Below are 18,767 nucleotides of genomic sequence, written 5' to 3'. Positions count from 1 at the left end.
AAAAAAAAACACCTCTAAATCTCTATGCTGAAGTTATTCTCAATCAAGAGTTGCTAATCTTGTTTAGTAATTATAATAATTAAAACCAAAGCCACAGTTGGCTATAGGAGGGGTCAACTCCCCGATCTTTGCCTTCATTTCTCTCCTCTGGCTCAAAAGAAGACAAGATAGCTCAAAACGTGACCTCAGTGGTCACATCATTTGTTTCCCTGCCCTGTCACTGGAAGGAGACCATAAATCAGTGGAGCAGCAGTTCAGTTCTATCAATATTTACTGAGACACTATGTGCCTGAAATACTGTGCAGGTAGGAAAACTATAAAGGTAAATAATGATCATATAGGAGCAAAATGCACCTACTAGAATTAACAAGTCTACTAGATATTTCTAGAAATAAAATATTAATTTTTTAATGAACTAAACAACTTACTCTAAAACTTATATAGAAGAATAAAGGTCCTTGAATAGTTAATCTCTGCCAGATATTAAGTCATAATATTAAGTTATAGTTAGACTAATAGAACAGGAAAATAACCATAAAAATACCCATTGGAACTTAAGATATGATAAAAAGTAAGCCATGTATAAATGGGCAAAGGATAGATAATCAATTCGGGAGTGAGGCTCACTGGAGAAAAATAAAGTTCGATCCCTTGCTCTTGCTTCATACAAAGGTAAATCTAAATGGATAAAAGGCCTAAATGTACAAGGTAAAATTATGAAGTTAATAGAAGAGAATATAGAATAATTTTGTGACTAAAGGGTGGAGAGTGGCTTATTAAACAAGACCCCAAAAAGCTCAAAAATGTATTGGAGTTCCACTCAATGAAAGGCACAGGTGACAGTCATGGAGAAGACATTTACAACATCTAAAAGCTACAGAAGACCACTAGCTAGACAATACACGAAAAGGCCAGGGGGCGAAGGGTGGGGGGGTGGCACATGCACAAATACAAACAGGAAAGCTCAGCGGATAGAGTGTCAGCCTGCAGACTGAAGGGTCCCAGGTTCGATTCAGGTCAAGGGCATGTACCTGGGTTGCAGTCACATCCCCAGTAGGGGGCGTGCAAGAGGCAGCTGAATCGATGTTTCTCTCTTATCAATGTTTCTAACTCTATCCCTCTCCCTCTCCCTCTCCCTTCCTCTCTGTAAAAAAATCAATAAAATATATTTAAAAAAAAAAAAAAACAGGAAAGAAAACTCAAATGGCCAACAACAGAAGAGATGCTCGCCCCCATAGTAACTAGAGACAAACACATTAAAATAACAATAGATACTATTTTCACATTCATCAGAATAGCCCAAAACTGCCACGCATTGGCAAGGATGTGAAGGAAGGAAAATCTCGGAACTGCTGTCAGGATTGTGAAATTACTCCCTCATTCTGGAGAACAATCCGCCAGTACTTGGTAAAATGAAATATTTACATATGCTTTGACGCAGAGATCTACTCCTGGGTATGTCCCCAAGAGAAACCCTAGCACAGGTTCATGAGGGGACACAGCGAAAGATGTTCCTTGGAGCACTGCTGTGGAGGTAGGCAGTTGAAGGCACCACAAACAGGGAGAATGGATCAGTCAACTGTGATGGGTGCCGAGTGTGGAAGGAATATCACGCCACAGTCAGAATCGGTGCGCTAGAATTGCAAACTCCGCTTACATATGTGAAAACACCTTCCACACAGAACAGCACTGTACATTTCAGGAGGTCATGCTCATGTCTGTGATAGTTATCAACCACAACAGCACATGTGTCTAGGACAGGCACATAACACAGTAGCTAAGCCTGGGCAAGTCTCTTAACCTCTCTGATTAATCAGTTTCTTCATCTGAAAAACAGGAGATAATAGTAGTAACTAGTCTATGGGGTTGTTGTAAGGGTTAGCTAAGTTAATATAAAGTACTTAATGCCTGGCAGTAAGTCTCACTAAAGTGTTGTTATTATCCTATATAATAAAAGCCTAATATGCTAAGTGTGCAGTTGTCCAGTTGTCCGTTCAACCAATCAAAGCCTAATCCTATATAATAAAAGGGTAATATGCAAATTGACTGAACATTGGAACAACTGATCGCTATGAAGCGCACTGACCACCAGGGGGGCAGGCGCTCAACGCAGGAGCTGCCCCCTGGTGGTCAGTGCGCTCCCACAGGGCGAGCGCCACTCAGCCAGAAGCTGGGCTGACGGCTGGCGAGCATAGTGGCAGTGGCCTCCGCGGTAGCGCTAAGGATGTCCTACTGCCAACTTAGGCAGGGGGTGGACCTACACTGTCAGTCAGACATCCCTGAGGGCTTCTGGACTGCCACAAGAGGGTATACGCTGGCTGAGGTACCCCCCACCCCCAGTGCAAAAATGTCATGTACTGGGCCTCTAGTATGCTAATAATATGCTAAGGCCACTCAGCTACTCACTATGATGTGCACTGACCACCAGGGGGCAGACAGTTGACTGGTTGACCAGTCACTGTGACATGCACTGACCACCAGGAGGAGGAGACGCTCCAACCAGTAGGTTAGCTTGCTGCTGGGTTCTGGCCAATCGGGACTGAGCGAGATAGGCAGGACATGCCCTGGGGCCCTCCTGCAGTCCCTCCATGGCTGGCCAAACTCCAACGTCCCTCCCCAGCCCCAATCATGGGTGGGTGGGAGGTAATCAACCAAAGACCATCCTTTATAATAAAAGCTTAATATGCAAATCGCTCAAACAGTGGAATGACTGGTCAGTGGGGGGCAGGACTGGCGAGAGGAAGGAGCCAGGCCAGCCAAGGCAGGTGCTAGCAAGCAGAGGGAGGGAATGGCAATTGAGGGGCAGCGACTGGTGGCAGTGGAGGGGCTATGGGGGTCGGGACTGGCTGCTCGCCAGCCAGCGCCATCCCCTGATCAGCCTGCTGGTCGCTCCCGGAGAGGGAGGCCACAGGCGGCAGCAGGGCCAGAGCTGCCCTGTGGTGGTCAGTGAACTCCCACAGGGCCAGTGCCACTCAGCCACAGCCAGGCTGATGGCTGGCGAGCACAGCAGCGGTGGCAGGAGCCTCTCCCACCTCTGTGGCAGCTCTAAGGATGTCCAACTGTGGCTTAGACTATGGGGAGCGGGCCTAAGCTGTCAGTCGGACATCCCCCAAGGGCTCCTGGGTTGCAAGAGGATGAGGGCCAGGCTGAGCCCCGCCCCCCTCCCCGAGTGCACGAATTTTCGTGCACCGGGCCTTTAGTTATAATAATATGAGTGGGGGAATCAAGAGTGGAAGAGAAAAATAAAATTTAAAAGAGCAAGGGTGGGGACTTGTATGTATAATAGTGAGCTATAAATTGAAGGGAACCATTAACCCAACCCTCTCTGTACCTGAGATTCACACACACACACACACACACACACACACACACACATACACACACACTTCCTCTTTGCACTTTACATTACAGTGGGAGATACTGAAGATGTCTATGTACTATGGTAAGGGCCATAAGAGGCTGTATGAATGGCACAAGACTCCTGAAGAGGGACACTTATCCCCCCTGCAGGTTCACAAAGGGATTCTGGAGGAGTCCTAGGGGACAGGTTTAGGGCTTAATATTTGGGACTTGAGTTAGGATCACAGTTGTGCCTTGTCCTGGTCAATATGGCATTATATTCCCAGAGTAATGGCACCTAGAAACCCCTCATTCCCAAAGAATTTATTACTAGAACTCAAAGACCCTAGCAGAACCTCTCCACGACCTTAACTATGACTAGGCCTCTCTCAAGGTAGTTCGTATCTCTTTAGGAACAATCACCAAAATTGCATATTAATGTATAAGTTAACCCAAAGGACTAAAAATGCATCTCCTCACTGGTTTAGAGCCTATTGGAGAGCAGGCAGACTTACTCTTTCCTAATCCTCAGGAATGTCAGGGTGCAGAGGCTGGTGGTCACATCAAGTCTTGGAACAGGAGGGAGTGATGACTGTGCTGGCCTTTAAAACTGGAGGAAGGAATTACCAGGCAGAGAAAAGGGTCTTTTAAGCAATTGGCCCCCTGAGCACCTGAAAGTCAGCCCACAAGCCATTGCTGGCATGTGCACTGTGGACTGAACCACTGCTGCATGAAAAAACCACGGGCACACACATTGAATCAGCAGCTAGGATGTTATTTTGTCCTAAGAAGGTGGTTCCTGGTCCAAGAAGGGGGATTTGGTCACAGGAGACTTTACAAATCCCAGTTGCAAACACTCACAAGGTTTGTTCATTTTTCTCACGGAAGGAACATGAAAATAAAAATACTTGAGTGGGCTGAAATTTGCTTAGGGAATGACCTTAGGAGTAAAGAAGGAAAGGAACATCACAGAAATTCTTTCAAGCCCAGTTCCCACGGACAGAGCTGAATAACGTGTTCCCCAGCAGTTTGAAACCAAAACTCAAGTAAGAAAGAGTAGACGGGGTTCCTTCTTTGAAATTGAGGGCACTTTCCAACCCAGGAAGTGGCCGCCAAAGTTCAGTGTCAAGGTCAGAGGCCAGCTCCAAACTGCACAGGTTCCATTCCCACCTCCACCACTTACAGGCTTTATGACCTTGCACACGCTCCCGAGTCTCTCCAGGCCTCATTTTCCCCATCAGTAAAGTCTGGGCCATGAGATAAGAGTATCTACCTGAACAGCCACTTTGGAAAACAGTTTGTCAGTTCCTTAAAAAGTGAAGCCATTAGACCCAGTGTCCACTCACAGGTACCTACCCAAAAGAAAGGAAAATATATGTCCACACCAAGACTTGTATGCAAATATTCATAGCATTGCTCATAATGGCCACGAACTGCAAATAGTCCAAACACCATCAACTGTTTAGTGGATAAACAAAATGTGGTACATCCATACAATGGAATACTACTCAGCAATAAAAAGAAACTATTACATGCTACAACATGAATGAACCTCAAAAACATCATGTCAAGTGAAAGAAATCAGATGCCAATCTATAATAATAAAAGTATAATATGCTAATTCGACCGGACATCCTTCCAGACAACCTTCTGGATGAAGCCAGGACTGTGAGGGAAGACTGGTTCCTGGGTGCCAGAGGGAAGCTGGTACCAGCAGCTGGGGGAAGGCAGGCCTACTCTTGCATGAATTTCATGCATCAGTCCTCTAGTATATATATATAGTATCCAAAAAAAAAAATGTATTCACACTTTGAATGATTATAAAGTCAGTGCTTATTAACACACAAGTCATTTTCAAAATTGAGTTATCAGCTACCTATTAAAGTGTGTATAAATTTTGGGGACACCCTATATATTTGTCATATTATGAATTTTCCAAAAAAGGCAAATCTATGGAGACAGAAAGCAAATCAGTGGTTTCCTGTGACTACGGTGGGAGTAGAATTGATTGCAAACTGGCACAAGGGAATTTTTTGAGGTGATGGAAATATTCTAAGACTGCATTGTGGTGCTGATTGTACAACTCTACACATTTAATAAATATCATTGAATGGCACATTTACAATAGTTAAATTTTATGGTACATAAATTAAGCCTCAATAAAGCTGCTAAAAAGAAAAAGTAGTATCTACCTTGCAGGATTGTTATGAGGATTAAATGAGTTAATTTTTAAGAAACACTTCGTGTCTGACAGGTAGTAAGCTCTAAATGTTCTCTGTGTATTTACCAAGTAATAAAAATAAATATTTGTGGCTACGTGATTCAACACGAGTAAATTACTAACAGTTCATGTGTGTTTTTCTACACCACAGGAAGCACTTCTGAGTACTTAAGCAATGCGATTACTTCTCTTCTCTAAAATGCATTTTAAAATATCATGCTCAGCTTGAGGTCATTCAAGTAGAGATGTTGAAACCTGTCACGTGACCTGGCTTCTAACTGCCACCTCCAGAGCCTTATCTCCTGGCATTGCCCTCTTCCAAATCCTTCAGCAGAAGTGAACTTTCTCAGTTTCTCTGGACTCCAGGCAACAGCACTTTCACAGGTGTCGCTGGGTCTGGGTGGAAATCCACCTGCTCTGCCTCTCCATCGTTAAATGCCTACCTAACTCATACCGACCCTCAGGTCTTCATGGAGGGTCCCTTTCAATAGAAAGCGTTCTCTGATTCTTTCTCATTGCCCCACCACCCCACTCAGTCCCGAACACGCACACTACACACTTTACATTGAATTTGCCAACTAACTTCTTGCCTTTTGATTCCCACATCCAAGGATAAACTGAGTGATTGTATCCCCAAGCCCTCGGGACAGAACATGGGACATAAGGGGCACTGAATAAACAGTGGTTCTTGGCCAGGGGTGATTCTGACCTCTCAGGAGACATCTGGCAATTCCATTACCTCAAAAAGATCCCTCGAGGCCATCTCAGTCCATCCCCACTCCCACTCCCACCCTCAGGAACCGCTGATCTGCTGTCTCCTCTGGAAATTTAACATTCATGAATGCAATCATATAGTACAGCATCCCCTGCATCTGTTTTCTTTCACTTAGTATATTTTATTGCCACATTGGGTTGAAAGCTGTACTGGCAGGTCGAGGTTGGAAGCCAGGGACGCCACTAAACATTCTGCCATCCACAGGAAAGCCAGTCCCCTGAGCCAAGCATTATCCAGGCCAACATGTCAGTAGTGCTGAGGTTGAGAAATCCTGCATAGTGGGTGAAAGTATGAATTAATGCATAAATGAATCACTTGTGGACCTGAATTTAAGGATTGTTCTCACTGTCTTTTCAAATTCTTAAAAAAACCCAAAAACCTCAAAATATTTCTCTTTCCTTTCCACAATTTGAAATTTGTTTCTCTAATGATATTATTTTCAAAGAACTCCCCAGGTTGGGAGAACTATAAGAATTATTAAATCGGCAGCACCGTGATGTTCGCACAGATCCCCCTTCAGACATAACCACCAGCTCCTGAGGTGCTGCCCCCGGACAGCCCGGCCGACCGTTGAAAATTTTGTGGTACATAAATTAAGCCTCAATAAAAAAAAGTCATAAGAAAAGCCACCTCAGCCAAGGCAGCCGCATCCTATGACTGGCATATAAAGGGGTGTAAAGGCCCAGCCAACTCACACCACTTATTATCCGTAATAAAGCTCCTCCTCTCCAACCTCCAGGACTTGGGTCTCCTACCTGCGACACCAGCAAACAATGGCTCTGACTTCTAACATTCATTGTGGGACATGAAGATTTTTATTATATTAAAAATCAAATCTAATAGTGACAAAAGATGGCTGCAAAGTAACCTCTAGTGATAGAAAAGAGATCACTGGTTGTTAATGGATGGAGGGCTGAGATGAAGGGATTGCCACGGAACACCAGGAAAGTTTGGGGGACGGTGGATATGTTCATGGTCTTGATGGTGGTGATGGTTTCACAGGTCTGTATACATATGTCAAAACTTACTTACGTGTACACTTTAAATATGTGCAATTGATTGAATGTCAGTTATATGTCAATGAAGGTATTTTATAAAAGAGCAATGGGCCCAGCCGGCGTGGCTCAGTAGTTAAGCCTCGGCCTATGAACCAGGAGGTCAGAGCTTGATTCTCAGTCAGAGCACATACCTGGGGTTGTGGGCTCGATCTCCAGTGTATAGGAAGCAGCCAATCAGTGATTCTCTCTGATGCTTCTATCTTTCCCTCTCCCTTCCTCTCTGAAATCAATAAAAATATATTTTAAAAAATTAAAAAGAGAAGTGGAACAAAAGAAATTATCGAAGCCTGAAAGGGAGTCTGGGAAATTAAGAAAAAATGTATATAGTCCTTAATACAGCTATTTTCCTTTTATTGCCCACATGTCCAATATGTTTTGTACATACTTACAAAAGTATAGTGACAGAATATATCAGTTTCTCCCACTTGCGATGATGTCACATTGACATGTCCTGATGAACTGTGAGATGGTCCAACTAAATTTATTAATCATATTTAGAATGCCCTGGTTTGTCAAGGCTTACCTCCTTTAATAAAGCATAGCTTATCCAATAAAAATGTCAACTGCACGCTCTCACATTTTAGTCTGGTTTTTTAAATGCAAAAGCTAGCACACAGAATTTCACATAACCCTTGGTAAATCCCTAGGAAAATGTCGGGCATTTAGAACCAGTGATGTCAATACTCAGTTGCATCTTGGCAAATATTATATCTTAAAACTGCATCACATGTGTTCCTACACGGCCTTCATCACTGACATTTTCCTTAAATCTAAGTAAAATATACAAATGGAAATAAATCATATAAATAAGTCTCCTTGCAACCCCCTTCCTGTTCTGCCAAAACAAGTTCCTAAAGGCAACTTCCTTCCTGTCTTAGTTTTTCTTCCTATCACCCTCCCTCTATCGTTCCTTCTGGCCTGTCTTTCTTTCTGGGTATATAATATATTCACATGAGTCAAAAAATCAAAAAGCGTTAAACATTATGTACAATAAAAGTCTTTCTCCTGGCCCACCCCCAGTCACCTAGCTTCTCTCCTCCAATTTCTATTAGCTTTTTGTTACTCCTTTCAGCATATCAACAAGCATATATGTCATGTGTATACCCACACACGTAGAGAGTACTCCAATTCCCAAAAGAGACAGCAAAAAATATGCACTCCTATACACTTAATATATAGGATATCATTCAATATACAAAAAGCTTCCAAATTCTTTTTAAAGTTGAAAATATTATAAATATTGGTGTTTTGAATTAGTACTACATTGATGAACATTTGGGTAGTTTCTAATTTTTGCCATTATAAACAATGCTGTTATAAATAACCTCATTGCACACCATACTGAATGTAGGCAAACGTGGTTAGAGTATAAATTCTTAAAAATGAAATTGCTAGGTCAAAGGGTGTGTGCATTTGTAAACCAGAAAGATATTGTTAAGCTGCCCTCCTTAGAGGTTGTACAGACTTATACTCACACCCATTGTCATACATAAGACAATGACTTTGCAACCCTCTGAGTCATCAAACTTTTTGACCTCTGACAACTTAATAGATGAAAATATATCTTGGGGTAATTTTAACTTGGAATATCCATAAACATGTTCAAGTAGGGTTTTTTTATGTTTAAGAGCATCTCTGTGTCCATTTCTGAGAATGTTCTGTTCACTTCATTTGCTCATTTGCCCACGAGGCTTCTGTTCTTTTACTTTGTTGTGTTTTGTTTTGTTTTTAGTTCTTTCTACCTTAAGATAATTAGCTTTTTTGACTGAAATGAACCCAAATATTTTTTCCAGTTATTTTTTGACTTATTGGATTTGGCCAAACAGATTTTTTTGAATGTCATATAATTAAATGTATAAATCTTTTCTTTTAAGGTTTCTGCATTTTAGCATTATAGTTAGCAAAGGTGTCTCTATGCCAAGATTATTAATTTTTATTTATTTATTAATTTTAGAAAGAGAGAAATAATTTATGCATTCATTGACTGATTCTTGTATGTGCCCTGACCAGGTATCAAACCCCCAACTTTGGCTTGTTGGGAGGACACTCTAAACCAACTGAGTTACCTAACCAGGGCACAAGATTATTTTTTTAAGTTTTCCCATAGTTTCCCTGGTACTTTATTGGTTTCTCTCTTTAACATTTAAGTATTTGATCCATCCAAATATGTTCCTGGTGTAAGGTGTGAGGTATGGGTCCAACTACATTTTGTCTAAACCTCCCACTTATTCCAGTACCTTTTGCTGAATAATCCATCTTTTACTGATTTGAAAAGGCAACTTATTTAAAGCATTTCTGGTTTCAGATATTTAATTCTCAATTACATGACTAAAGCTCCAGTAATGTTTCAACGGTAGACAATATCATTGACTTGTCCATGAAAGATGAAATTTGGTTTACGTACCCGCTTCTCCCTCCTCCAAAGTTTGTATAATTACATCACATTTAGTTCCTCTAGCAGTTACTTTTCCTACCTTAAATATTGACTTACATACTCTTTCTTGTTCCAACAACTCTAAACAGTATTAGACACTCCTCTCAGCAATCCTATATAATAGAAGCCTAATATGCTAAGTGTCTGATTGTTTGACCGTTGGATCAGTCGCTATGATGCGCACTGACCACCAGGGGGCAGATGCTCCAACTGGTAGGTTAGCTTGCTGTTGGGGTCTAGCCGATTGGGGACTGGGTGAGATTGGCCAGACATGCCCTGGAGCCCTCCCGAGGTCCCTCCCTGCCCCGATTGTGCACCGGTGGGGTCCCTTGGCCTGGCCTGTGTCCTCTCACAAACCAGGAGCCCTAGGAGGATGTAGGAGAGCCGGTTTTGGCCCGATTCCCACAGGCCAGTCCAAGGGACCCCATTGGTGCACAAATCCATGCACTAGGCCTCTAGTATGAAGATAATTGTGCATAGAAGTGTACTTATTCTCTATTGTTGTCCCACTCCATATTATCCACAACAAGGCCCAACCTAATAACAATAATACTATATAATAAAAGGCTAATATGCAAATCAACTGAAGTGTGGAACAACTGGTCGCTATGATGTGCACTGACCACCAGGGGGCAGACGCTCAATGCAGGAGCTGCCCCCTGTTGGTCAGTGCGCTCCCACAGGGGGAGCATCGCTCAGCCAGAAGCCGGGCTCATGGTGAGCGCAGTGGCAGTGACAGGAGCCTCTCCCGCCTCCACAGAGCACTAAGGATGTCCGACTGCCAGCTATCCCCCAAAGGCTCCCAGACTGTGAGAGGGCACAGGCAGGGCTGAGGGCCCCCGCTCCCGAGTGCACAAATTTTGTGCACCGGGCCTCTAGTGATAATAATAATAATGTATGGAAGAAGGATATAGACACTTGCAAATTAAATGCTTTTACCATTCTATGATTCTTAAATGTCATCCATGAGGCTATACTGATATAAATGATTGAGTGAATAAATAAATAAATGAGACAATTTTTCTTTCAGAAAAATTCCAATTAATAAATGTAGAAAAAATAAGGGAAATAGAAAAGTACCATTAGAACACCACAGTAGTAATTGCTGCAGGCAAGATTCACTGATGAATGATAAAATTGGTTGGTGAAAGTTTAAGGAGGAACAGGACATTTGCACAGCCTCAAAGTATCTCCTCTAAAATATGTCTTAACTACTGTGATGGTTTTAATACATGTCCACAAATTATTTGCTGTTCTTCTCAAGGAGGTGGGTTTAATCTTCCCAACCCTTCCTCCAACCCCAAGAGTGGGCTGCATTTAGTGACTCTCTTCCAAAGAATAGAGTATGGAAAGGGGAAAGTAGTGATTTTTACAGTAGAGAAACTTGATAGTTGGTCCACCTTAACCTAGTGATTAGGTTAACATCACCAGTAATAAGTCATGTTGATATTAGGAACCCTCTGATACAATTTGAGGAGAAGGGCACTTTGTGTGGTATACAGTACTTCCCCAAAATCCATAACCCCAGTCTAGTGTTAAGAAAACATCAAACTCAATTTGAGGGACATTGTACAAAATATCTGACCAATACTTTTCAAAAGTGTCAAGTGTAGGGAGCGGCTATAGGGTCAAGCCTCGGACTGACCTGTGGCAGAGCCACATACAAGTCCCAGGTTGGAGGGCAGAGCCCTCCTAGCACAATTAAGCTTGATTTTATAATCCTCCCTTGTTTCTAGGTAGCTAATTGGCTGTGGGAGGTGCAGCAAGTGCTGCCAAAACAAGGCTTGAGTAAAGAAATAGATTTGAAACTCAGCAAGAACATTGTAAACATGCTGACCACTCCCCTTGTTTTGCTTTGTGTGATCTGACTATAAAATAAAGCTTCTGCTTACAGGCTGTGTCACTGTTTCCTCATCCAGGCAGTGATCTCTTCTCTGTCTTCTTTAATCCTTCACTGCCCCTCCTCAGGTTCACCCCTGGCCGAGTTTCAGTCAAGGTCATGAAACATATGAAACAGTTGAGAAACTTCCAGATGGGAGGAGACTGAAGAGACATGACAACTAAACTCTATGTGGTGTCCTGGGCTGAATTCTGAAACAGAATAAGGCATTAGTGGAAAAAATGGTGAAATCCAAATGAAGTACGTAATCTAATTAATAGTAATGTTAGCCAATGTTAACTTGTTAAGTTTAACCATTATACCATGGTTACATAAGATGCTCACTTGAGAGAAACCTGGATGCGGGGCATGCAGAAACTCTCTGTACTATCTTTACAACTCTTCTAAGTCTAAAATTATTTCCATATTATAAAGGTTTAAAAAATAAGTCATGATCTATTTTTTTTTTATGATCTATTTTTAAAATAAAATCTTATTATCACCAGGCTCAATTAGCTCTTGGATACTTTTAAATAATATTATAGTGAAGCATCCATCTTATATAAAAACTGCTGTTTGAAATTTTAACCCTGCTATTTCTGGCTTCTGTAAATGCTTGCTGGCTTAAATAATAAGGAAAATAAGACTACTCCCATTTCAGAGAGGCCATTAAATCTTCCCCAGACGAAGTTATCAGTGCTGGCGTCAGGCCAAGCCTTTGGTCGAGGTCTCAAAGCGCCAGCACGTATGGTCCTTTAAGAACTTGCAAAGGGAACCGGCAAAACCCCATATTGGGGAAACAAAGAGGGTAAGATAGTATAAATACAGGAAACTTCCTGTGTGATTTCACCCAGAATTTGAGAGACATTTTCCTCTGGGCCTGCACGTAATAAATGTAACTCCATCTCTCTAAGCATTGCTTGGTTCTTCTCCGGTTTTTCTGTAACAATAGAGAAAAACAAAGTATAATTTTTCAGCTTCAGGGATCAACAAGCAATTAATTTGCAAGTTCACAGTGATAGCATCATTTCTCATTCCACCTTCTATGTTCTCTATGTAAATGTTTATAATGTGTCTTTGCATTCTGATGGCCTATGTTTTTCCTTATAAATACAAATGAGAAGTGGAATATTTATTGTTATGTATTTTCCAGTTAACAAAAGTAGTAATGTTAAAACTGATTTTAAATTAAATGAAACTTTAACAAAGTCTGTGTATTTGCGGTAAGTGTAATCCCATTATAAAACAATATGACATTCACAAATACAAATAAGACAGACCATTCCGCATTATCGCTCCAATTATTCTTGCAGGAAGGCCTACTCCTCACCTTCCCTCACTCACAATATATGTATTGATGGTCAAATATGTTCCTGGCATTGTGCTAAGCTCTGAGAAATACAGATAATCTATATATCGATATCCATCTATCTATATGTTTAGCCACTTCTTACTCTGCTCCAGTCCGGGGAAGTTCCTGCAGCTGCCAATCTGAGTCCTTTTAAGTCTATATGAGGTAGGGGTTATCATATAAGTATCCTCATTTGTAAGATGGCTGAGGAAACAGGTTCAGAGAGGGTGAGCAGCTTGCCCAGGGAGCACAGCTAAGTGGGAGGTGCAGCAAGCATCTCAAACCACCGCCTTTTGCCCCAGACTCCACCCCAAGGCAGGGTGGTGACCTCGAGTGCCACTGGTCACCAGGCTTGCGAGCTCCTCTGGGGACACCGCACCCACCTCCGCTCCCCGCGGCGCACCCCGCCCGCCCCGCCCAGCCCCCTGACCCCGCCGGGGCGGTTCTCCTCCGGGAGGCTGCGCGGTGAGGGCGGGAGGCGGTCCTCGGGACAGGCCGGGAGCGGGGGCGGTGTCGCCGCGCTCCAGCGAAAGGAAACGTGCGCCGCCTCTTCTGGAGCCGCGCTCGCTTCTCTTCGGCCATGGGGCCCCTGCCGCGGACGGTGGAGCTGTTCTACGATGTGCTGTCCCCGTACTCCTGGCTGGGCTTCGAGGTGACGCCGGGGCTGGGACGGCGAGGGCCGAGGGAAGGGCGAGCGCAGGACGCAGCGCCCAGCGTCTCCCGCAATTCCTGGCGCTGCCTAAAGAGTTTAGGGACATGCAGATAGAGAGCCAGGGCTGAAGGTCACTTCGTGTTCGTAAAGCGGATACAGTCGCTGGCTCCAGGTCGAGTCCTTCTAGCCTAAGACAGTGGTTTCCCACCGCGGTTTGGGAAAGGGGCAACTCAGAAAAGTCAAGGAGAAAGCCTTGGCACCCCCACCTCTTTGCCCTCTGGTGTCAATTTGGGGGGCGGGGAGGATGGAAACCGTCCATAGGAGCTAAGGTCCTGGGATAGATTTCTAGGAGTGCGAGAGTTTTGCCATTTCAAACCAAGCAATTTAGGGTGTCCGCCTAATCCCTACTTTTCGCTTAGAGCCTTTGGCTAACCAGTTGCCATGCAACACCCTTGCCTTTCCCTCTGCCATGGGCATGCCTTCCATCTTGCACGTGGACTCTGACCTTCTCCTCTGCTCCTGCAGATCCTGTGCCGATATAAGAACATCTGGAACGTCGACCTGCAGTTGCGCCCGACCTCCATTGCAGGGGTCATGAAAAACAGTGGTATAAAAGAAGCAGCGCTTGGGGCTAGGATTTGAGGGAGGGCTGATTTCCAAGGCCCAGGGGGGGCTGCCCAAAATCCTATAGGGGTCCCCCAAGCCTGGGATTCTTAGGTCTCTCACCAGCAGGTCCAAATTTCCACTTTTAGGGAACAAGCCGCCAGCTCTGCTTCCTCTGAAGGCCAAATACATGACAAATGACATAAAGCTCCTCGGACAGCACTTCCAGGTTCCCATCCAGATGCCCAAGGACTTCTTCTCTGTGATCCTTGAAAAAGGTAAAGAGCGGGATACAGGTGGGGACAGCAAGTAGAAGGCAGTGTGAAGTTGGAGATTGTAGGCCCAAGAAGGAAGGGCTGGGAGACTAACTTCAAGGAAACAAACCCTGGAAAAACTCAGGCCCGGAGTTGAACAAGCAGAATGTTAAGGGGACATAAGAGGAAAAAAGAGCAGGACAGTCAGTTATGAGAAACCTGGGTGGGAGTCGAGGGCAATTAAGCTCTGGGGATGTCAGAAGCAGGAAAGAGCAGGCCCACCATCGGGAAACAAGCTGGGGGAGCTCTACCTCTGAGTGCCTCTGCCCCACAGGAAGTTTGTCGGCCATGCGCTTCCTCACCGCTGTGAACTTGGAGCACCCTGAGATGCTGGAGAAAGTGTCCAGGGAACTGTGGATGCGGGTCTGGTCACGGGTGAGGGCAGGGCTCTAGGAACCCACATGGGAGACCCTGGAGGACTTGGTGGCCCTCCCCGAGGCCCATCTCCAGACACCTGCTCCTGCCCTGCCCTATTGCGCATTGTCCTACTGCCCATCCCACCCCTCCCCCGGCCACCCCTTCCTACTGAGTGCTCTCTTCCCAGGATGAAGACATCACGGAGCCCCAGAGCATCCTGGCAGTGAGTGTCCTGGCCCTGCCCCCTCCATAGGGAATCGGAGAACAGCTGGGGGTGGAGAGGACATAATTTTCTTACTGCATGGAAGAGGTCATTGTTATTTGGGATGAAAGGACATCTGTGTTTGAGAGGCCAGATTACTGAAAGGTTGGAACTAAGAGGACTCACAAAAGTATATCTCAAGGTTGAAAGGGGAAGTGAAAATTCTACATTTGAATTTTGATGGAAGAAGTCAGTGGGAGAGAGAGAATAACTATTAGCTTTTCCCCAGCGCGCCTCCCCTCCCCCCATAGGAAGGGATGAAGTATTGGCAAGTCTTGACTCCAGACCACTCCCAACAGAAATCTCACCAACACATCCAGAGTAGAAATCAGGATACTTTAAAAACAGGCTTTAAAAAGACAAAAAGATGAGAGATCAACCAAAGAACCTGTATGCATATAAGCATAACCAATGGACACAGACAATAGAGGGGATGAAGGCCAGGGCTGGGGGGCAGGGACAGGCTGGGAGAGGGCAATAGGGGGGGAAGGGGACATATGTACTTTAACAATAAAGAATTAATAAAATTTTTAAAAAGACAAAAAGAGATAACTGAGTCAAGCCAGAATTATAAAAAAGCCTGAGGAAGAACAAATGGGAATAGCTCAAAACATTGAAATGTGTGCCACACAGAATGTTTTTCTTTGGGATTAAATCGGGAAATTCAAAACAGAATTTTCCCTTCAGCTTACAAAAGATAGTTGAGGCATATTCAAATTTAATATCTAAAATGGCAAATTACAAAAGTTAAACACACACTAAAATGGCCAACATATCCTCCAGTGTTTTTATTCCTGCAAAGTGTATGCATAGGCTTGCCTTTTCACTTAATATTTATAGTGTAATTCTTAGCTCCTACATAGCATTCCATTCAGCGAACTTGTTTTTGTTTACTTAACCATTCCCCTAACATTGGGCATTTGGTCTGGGGTCTAGTCCTCTCATGCAGTAAAAGACACTGTCGCATCGGAATGCACTGCATGATTCCCTGTTCCACTCCGGTGGCCGATGAGGTCAGGTTTCAGTGGTCCTCGAATTTGGCTGTATATTAAAATTACCTGGAACACCTGGGCAACGCCATCCAGAAATTCCAATGTAATTGCTCAAGGGGATGGTCTATGAATTGGGATTTTTAAAAGCTCCCCCAGGAGAGTCTAATGTGCAGCCAGACCACTGATCCCAAACTATAATAAACCCCAAACAGAAGTCTTTATCATCCTCTTAAAGCCAAGCAGGTGGCTACAGCCACGTGCCCTGCTCAGAAGTCCCCAGGAAATTCCATGGGAATTAGAGCACAGTCTTTGATTTAACAAAACAACAACAAAAACCATGAGCTATTCAGGAATTCTGAGAAGTAGGAAGGCAAGAGCCCCAGATTCTAGCGTTGGTTCTGCTACTAACAAGCTCCTTTTAAAGTTGCCCTGGCCCCTGGCCCGGTACCACCTGGACTTGTCTCATTGGTTACTGAAGAGGTCAGGAGCTGCCTCTAAGACACCCCCTGGTGTTCAGTTGATAGAACTATAACTGCTTTTTCCACCAAACTCAGATTTTATTTTTTTATTTTTTTTATGGAAGAAAATAGCCCCTCTTGGCAAGGATAGACCTCTGCTCGTGGGTGGGTAAAGGCCTTACCAGGAAAACTTGGGGGCAGAAAGTAGAAAGACCCGAGTTTTCTCCCGAGATCCCCACTCCCACTAATGCAGACACAGTTGTGCTCCCTGCCACTTCCCCTCAGGCTGCAGAGAAGGCAGGCATGTCGACAGAAGGAGCCCGGGCACTTCTGGAAAAGATCTCAACATCACAGATGAAGAACCAGCTCAAGGAGACCACCGAGGCAGCCTGCAGATACGGGGTGAGCCACTTTTGATGTGTGCCCCCTACCCAGTGCTGAACAGCCTGCGAGTCTCTGCTGGGTCCCTACGCTTCTGTTCAAAGCTGCTCCCTACATTGAGTCCTCTGTAGCTCTCACAGATGACCCTCCTCTCTCTTCCTGCCCCTGAGAGATAGATGGTGATAGAAGACAGAGCATCTGAGAGTTAGGAAACTCCTTTGAGCCATGGAGCCTCTTATCATAGAGCAAGCATGTCAAACTCGCAGTCCGCTGGCCACATGCATCCCACAGCAAATATTTTTGCAGCCCAGCCAATATAACGGTATGAGCAGTTACTTACAATTATGACAGGAAATAAATCTCTTGTCAGATCCAGAATTCCTGACATTCACCTTGGGTCAGTTTTGAAAGTAATCACTGTGAAGATTTCCCCTGAAGTAGGAAAGATAGTAGCAGAGAAGAGATGCCAAGTGTCAGGAAGAAAACATTAATTTTATCATTGCTCTTGTTCTTTTTTTTTATACTATGCTTTTTGAAATAAACCTACATTTCTATGAAAATTAAAGCTTTTGTTTTTTGTGGCCCACATAAACTTAAACCTTGTTTATTTGGCCCACGTTAGCCTTTGAGTTTGACATGCTTGTCTTAGAGGCTTTTTGCTTCTATGTCCTCAGACAAGTTCCGGCTCATGGCCTTACAACCACCCTCCCCCATGCACTGTTACTGCTTTCTCTAGGCCTTTGGGCTGCCTTTCACTGTGGCCCACCTGGATGGCCAAACCCACATGCTGTTTGGCTCTGACCGGATGGAGTTGCTGGCCCACCTGCTGGGTAAGTGACAAGTTCACACTGAACTGCCCTTGACCCTAGCCCCCTGCCATTAATATCAGTTGAGCAGAAGGACATATTCAGACCAAAAAATGTTCCAGGTATGTCCAACAGTGAAGCCTTCTGTAGACACAGTTGCTTGAGGTTGAATGGGGAGGGGCCACCTTCACCTTCAGGAGAGAAGGAAGCCTCTGTGCCTTGAAACCAAGCACAGCTCTTCCTGGGGCTGTGGAGTCAGCCTGACATGCGTGAGTTTCTCCACCCAGGAGAGAAGTGGATGGGCCCTGTGCCTCCAGCCGTGAGTGCCAGACTATAAGGATGCCCAGAGGAAGCAGAACCATTGGTATAAGAAGCAGACCATCTGCTCACCCCTCCTGCACCAAGGGGCACTAGGAACCTGTTTTCCCCATGTGGTGGAGGTTCCTCTGTGGTCCTGGCTGTGATGCCTTATTTGCCTCACTTTTAGGGCTGCTCTGTGCCTCACAGGTGCCTTTTGAGAGCCCCATACTCGACCTTCCCACAGAATAAACCTAATGCTACTGGATATACTATCTCCGAGTGTTTGTGTGTCCTTGATGCTGCCATCACATCCTGTCTACTCAGGTGTTTGAGAAGAGCAGCTCTTACTGCATTCCCAGCTCCCTGCCCCCTCGAGGAGGTTGTGTGGAAGGAGCAGGAAACAGTCCCTCTTTTTCTGCTGCAGAAATTCCCTAGGTCTCTCTGTCAGGGACAGCACACTAAGCCACATGGATTTTGCAACTACCCAGTTTGGCACTTACCACCTTGTGACCAGCCACAGTGTCTGAGACGGGGCTAGAATCTGAGGCCCAGTGGGAGAAGACGAGAGGGAACCAGAGGTTGGCT

The 18,767-nt window shown here is 44.5% G+C and overlaps 1 protein-coding gene across 1 annotated transcript; it reads left to right on the top strand.

Annotated features, from left to right (window-relative positions):
* The first annotated feature begins 13,529 nt into the window (after nt 1-13,529).
* Nucleotides 13,530-18,454, top strand: GSTK1 (glutathione S-transferase kappa 1). The gene is made up of 8 exons (XM_036328485.1): nt 13,530-13,709; nt 14,235-14,316; nt 14,462-14,590; nt 14,901-15,001; nt 15,171-15,206; nt 16,981-17,097; nt 17,813-17,906; nt 18,170-18,454. Exons 1-8 carry the CDS (start codon nt 13,638-13,640, stop codon nt 18,217-18,219), a joined length of 681 nt encoding a protein of 226 aa, XP_036184378.1. The 5' UTR covers nt 13,530-13,637; the 3' UTR covers nt 18,220-18,454.
* The last annotated feature ends 313 nt before the right edge of the window (nt 18,455-18,767 follow it).

The sequence above is a fragment of the Myotis myotis genome, unplaced genomic scaffold (genome assembly GCF_014108235.1).
Source record: "Myotis myotis isolate mMyoMyo1 unplaced genomic scaffold, mMyoMyo1.p scaffold_m19_p_11, whole genome shotgun sequence".
In the NCBI taxonomy this organism is placed as follows: domain Eukaryota; kingdom Metazoa; phylum Chordata; class Mammalia; order Chiroptera; family Vespertilionidae; genus Myotis; species Myotis myotis.
Note: the sequence above shows the minus strand (reverse complement) of the source record. Positions and strands in the feature narration are given on the sequence as shown.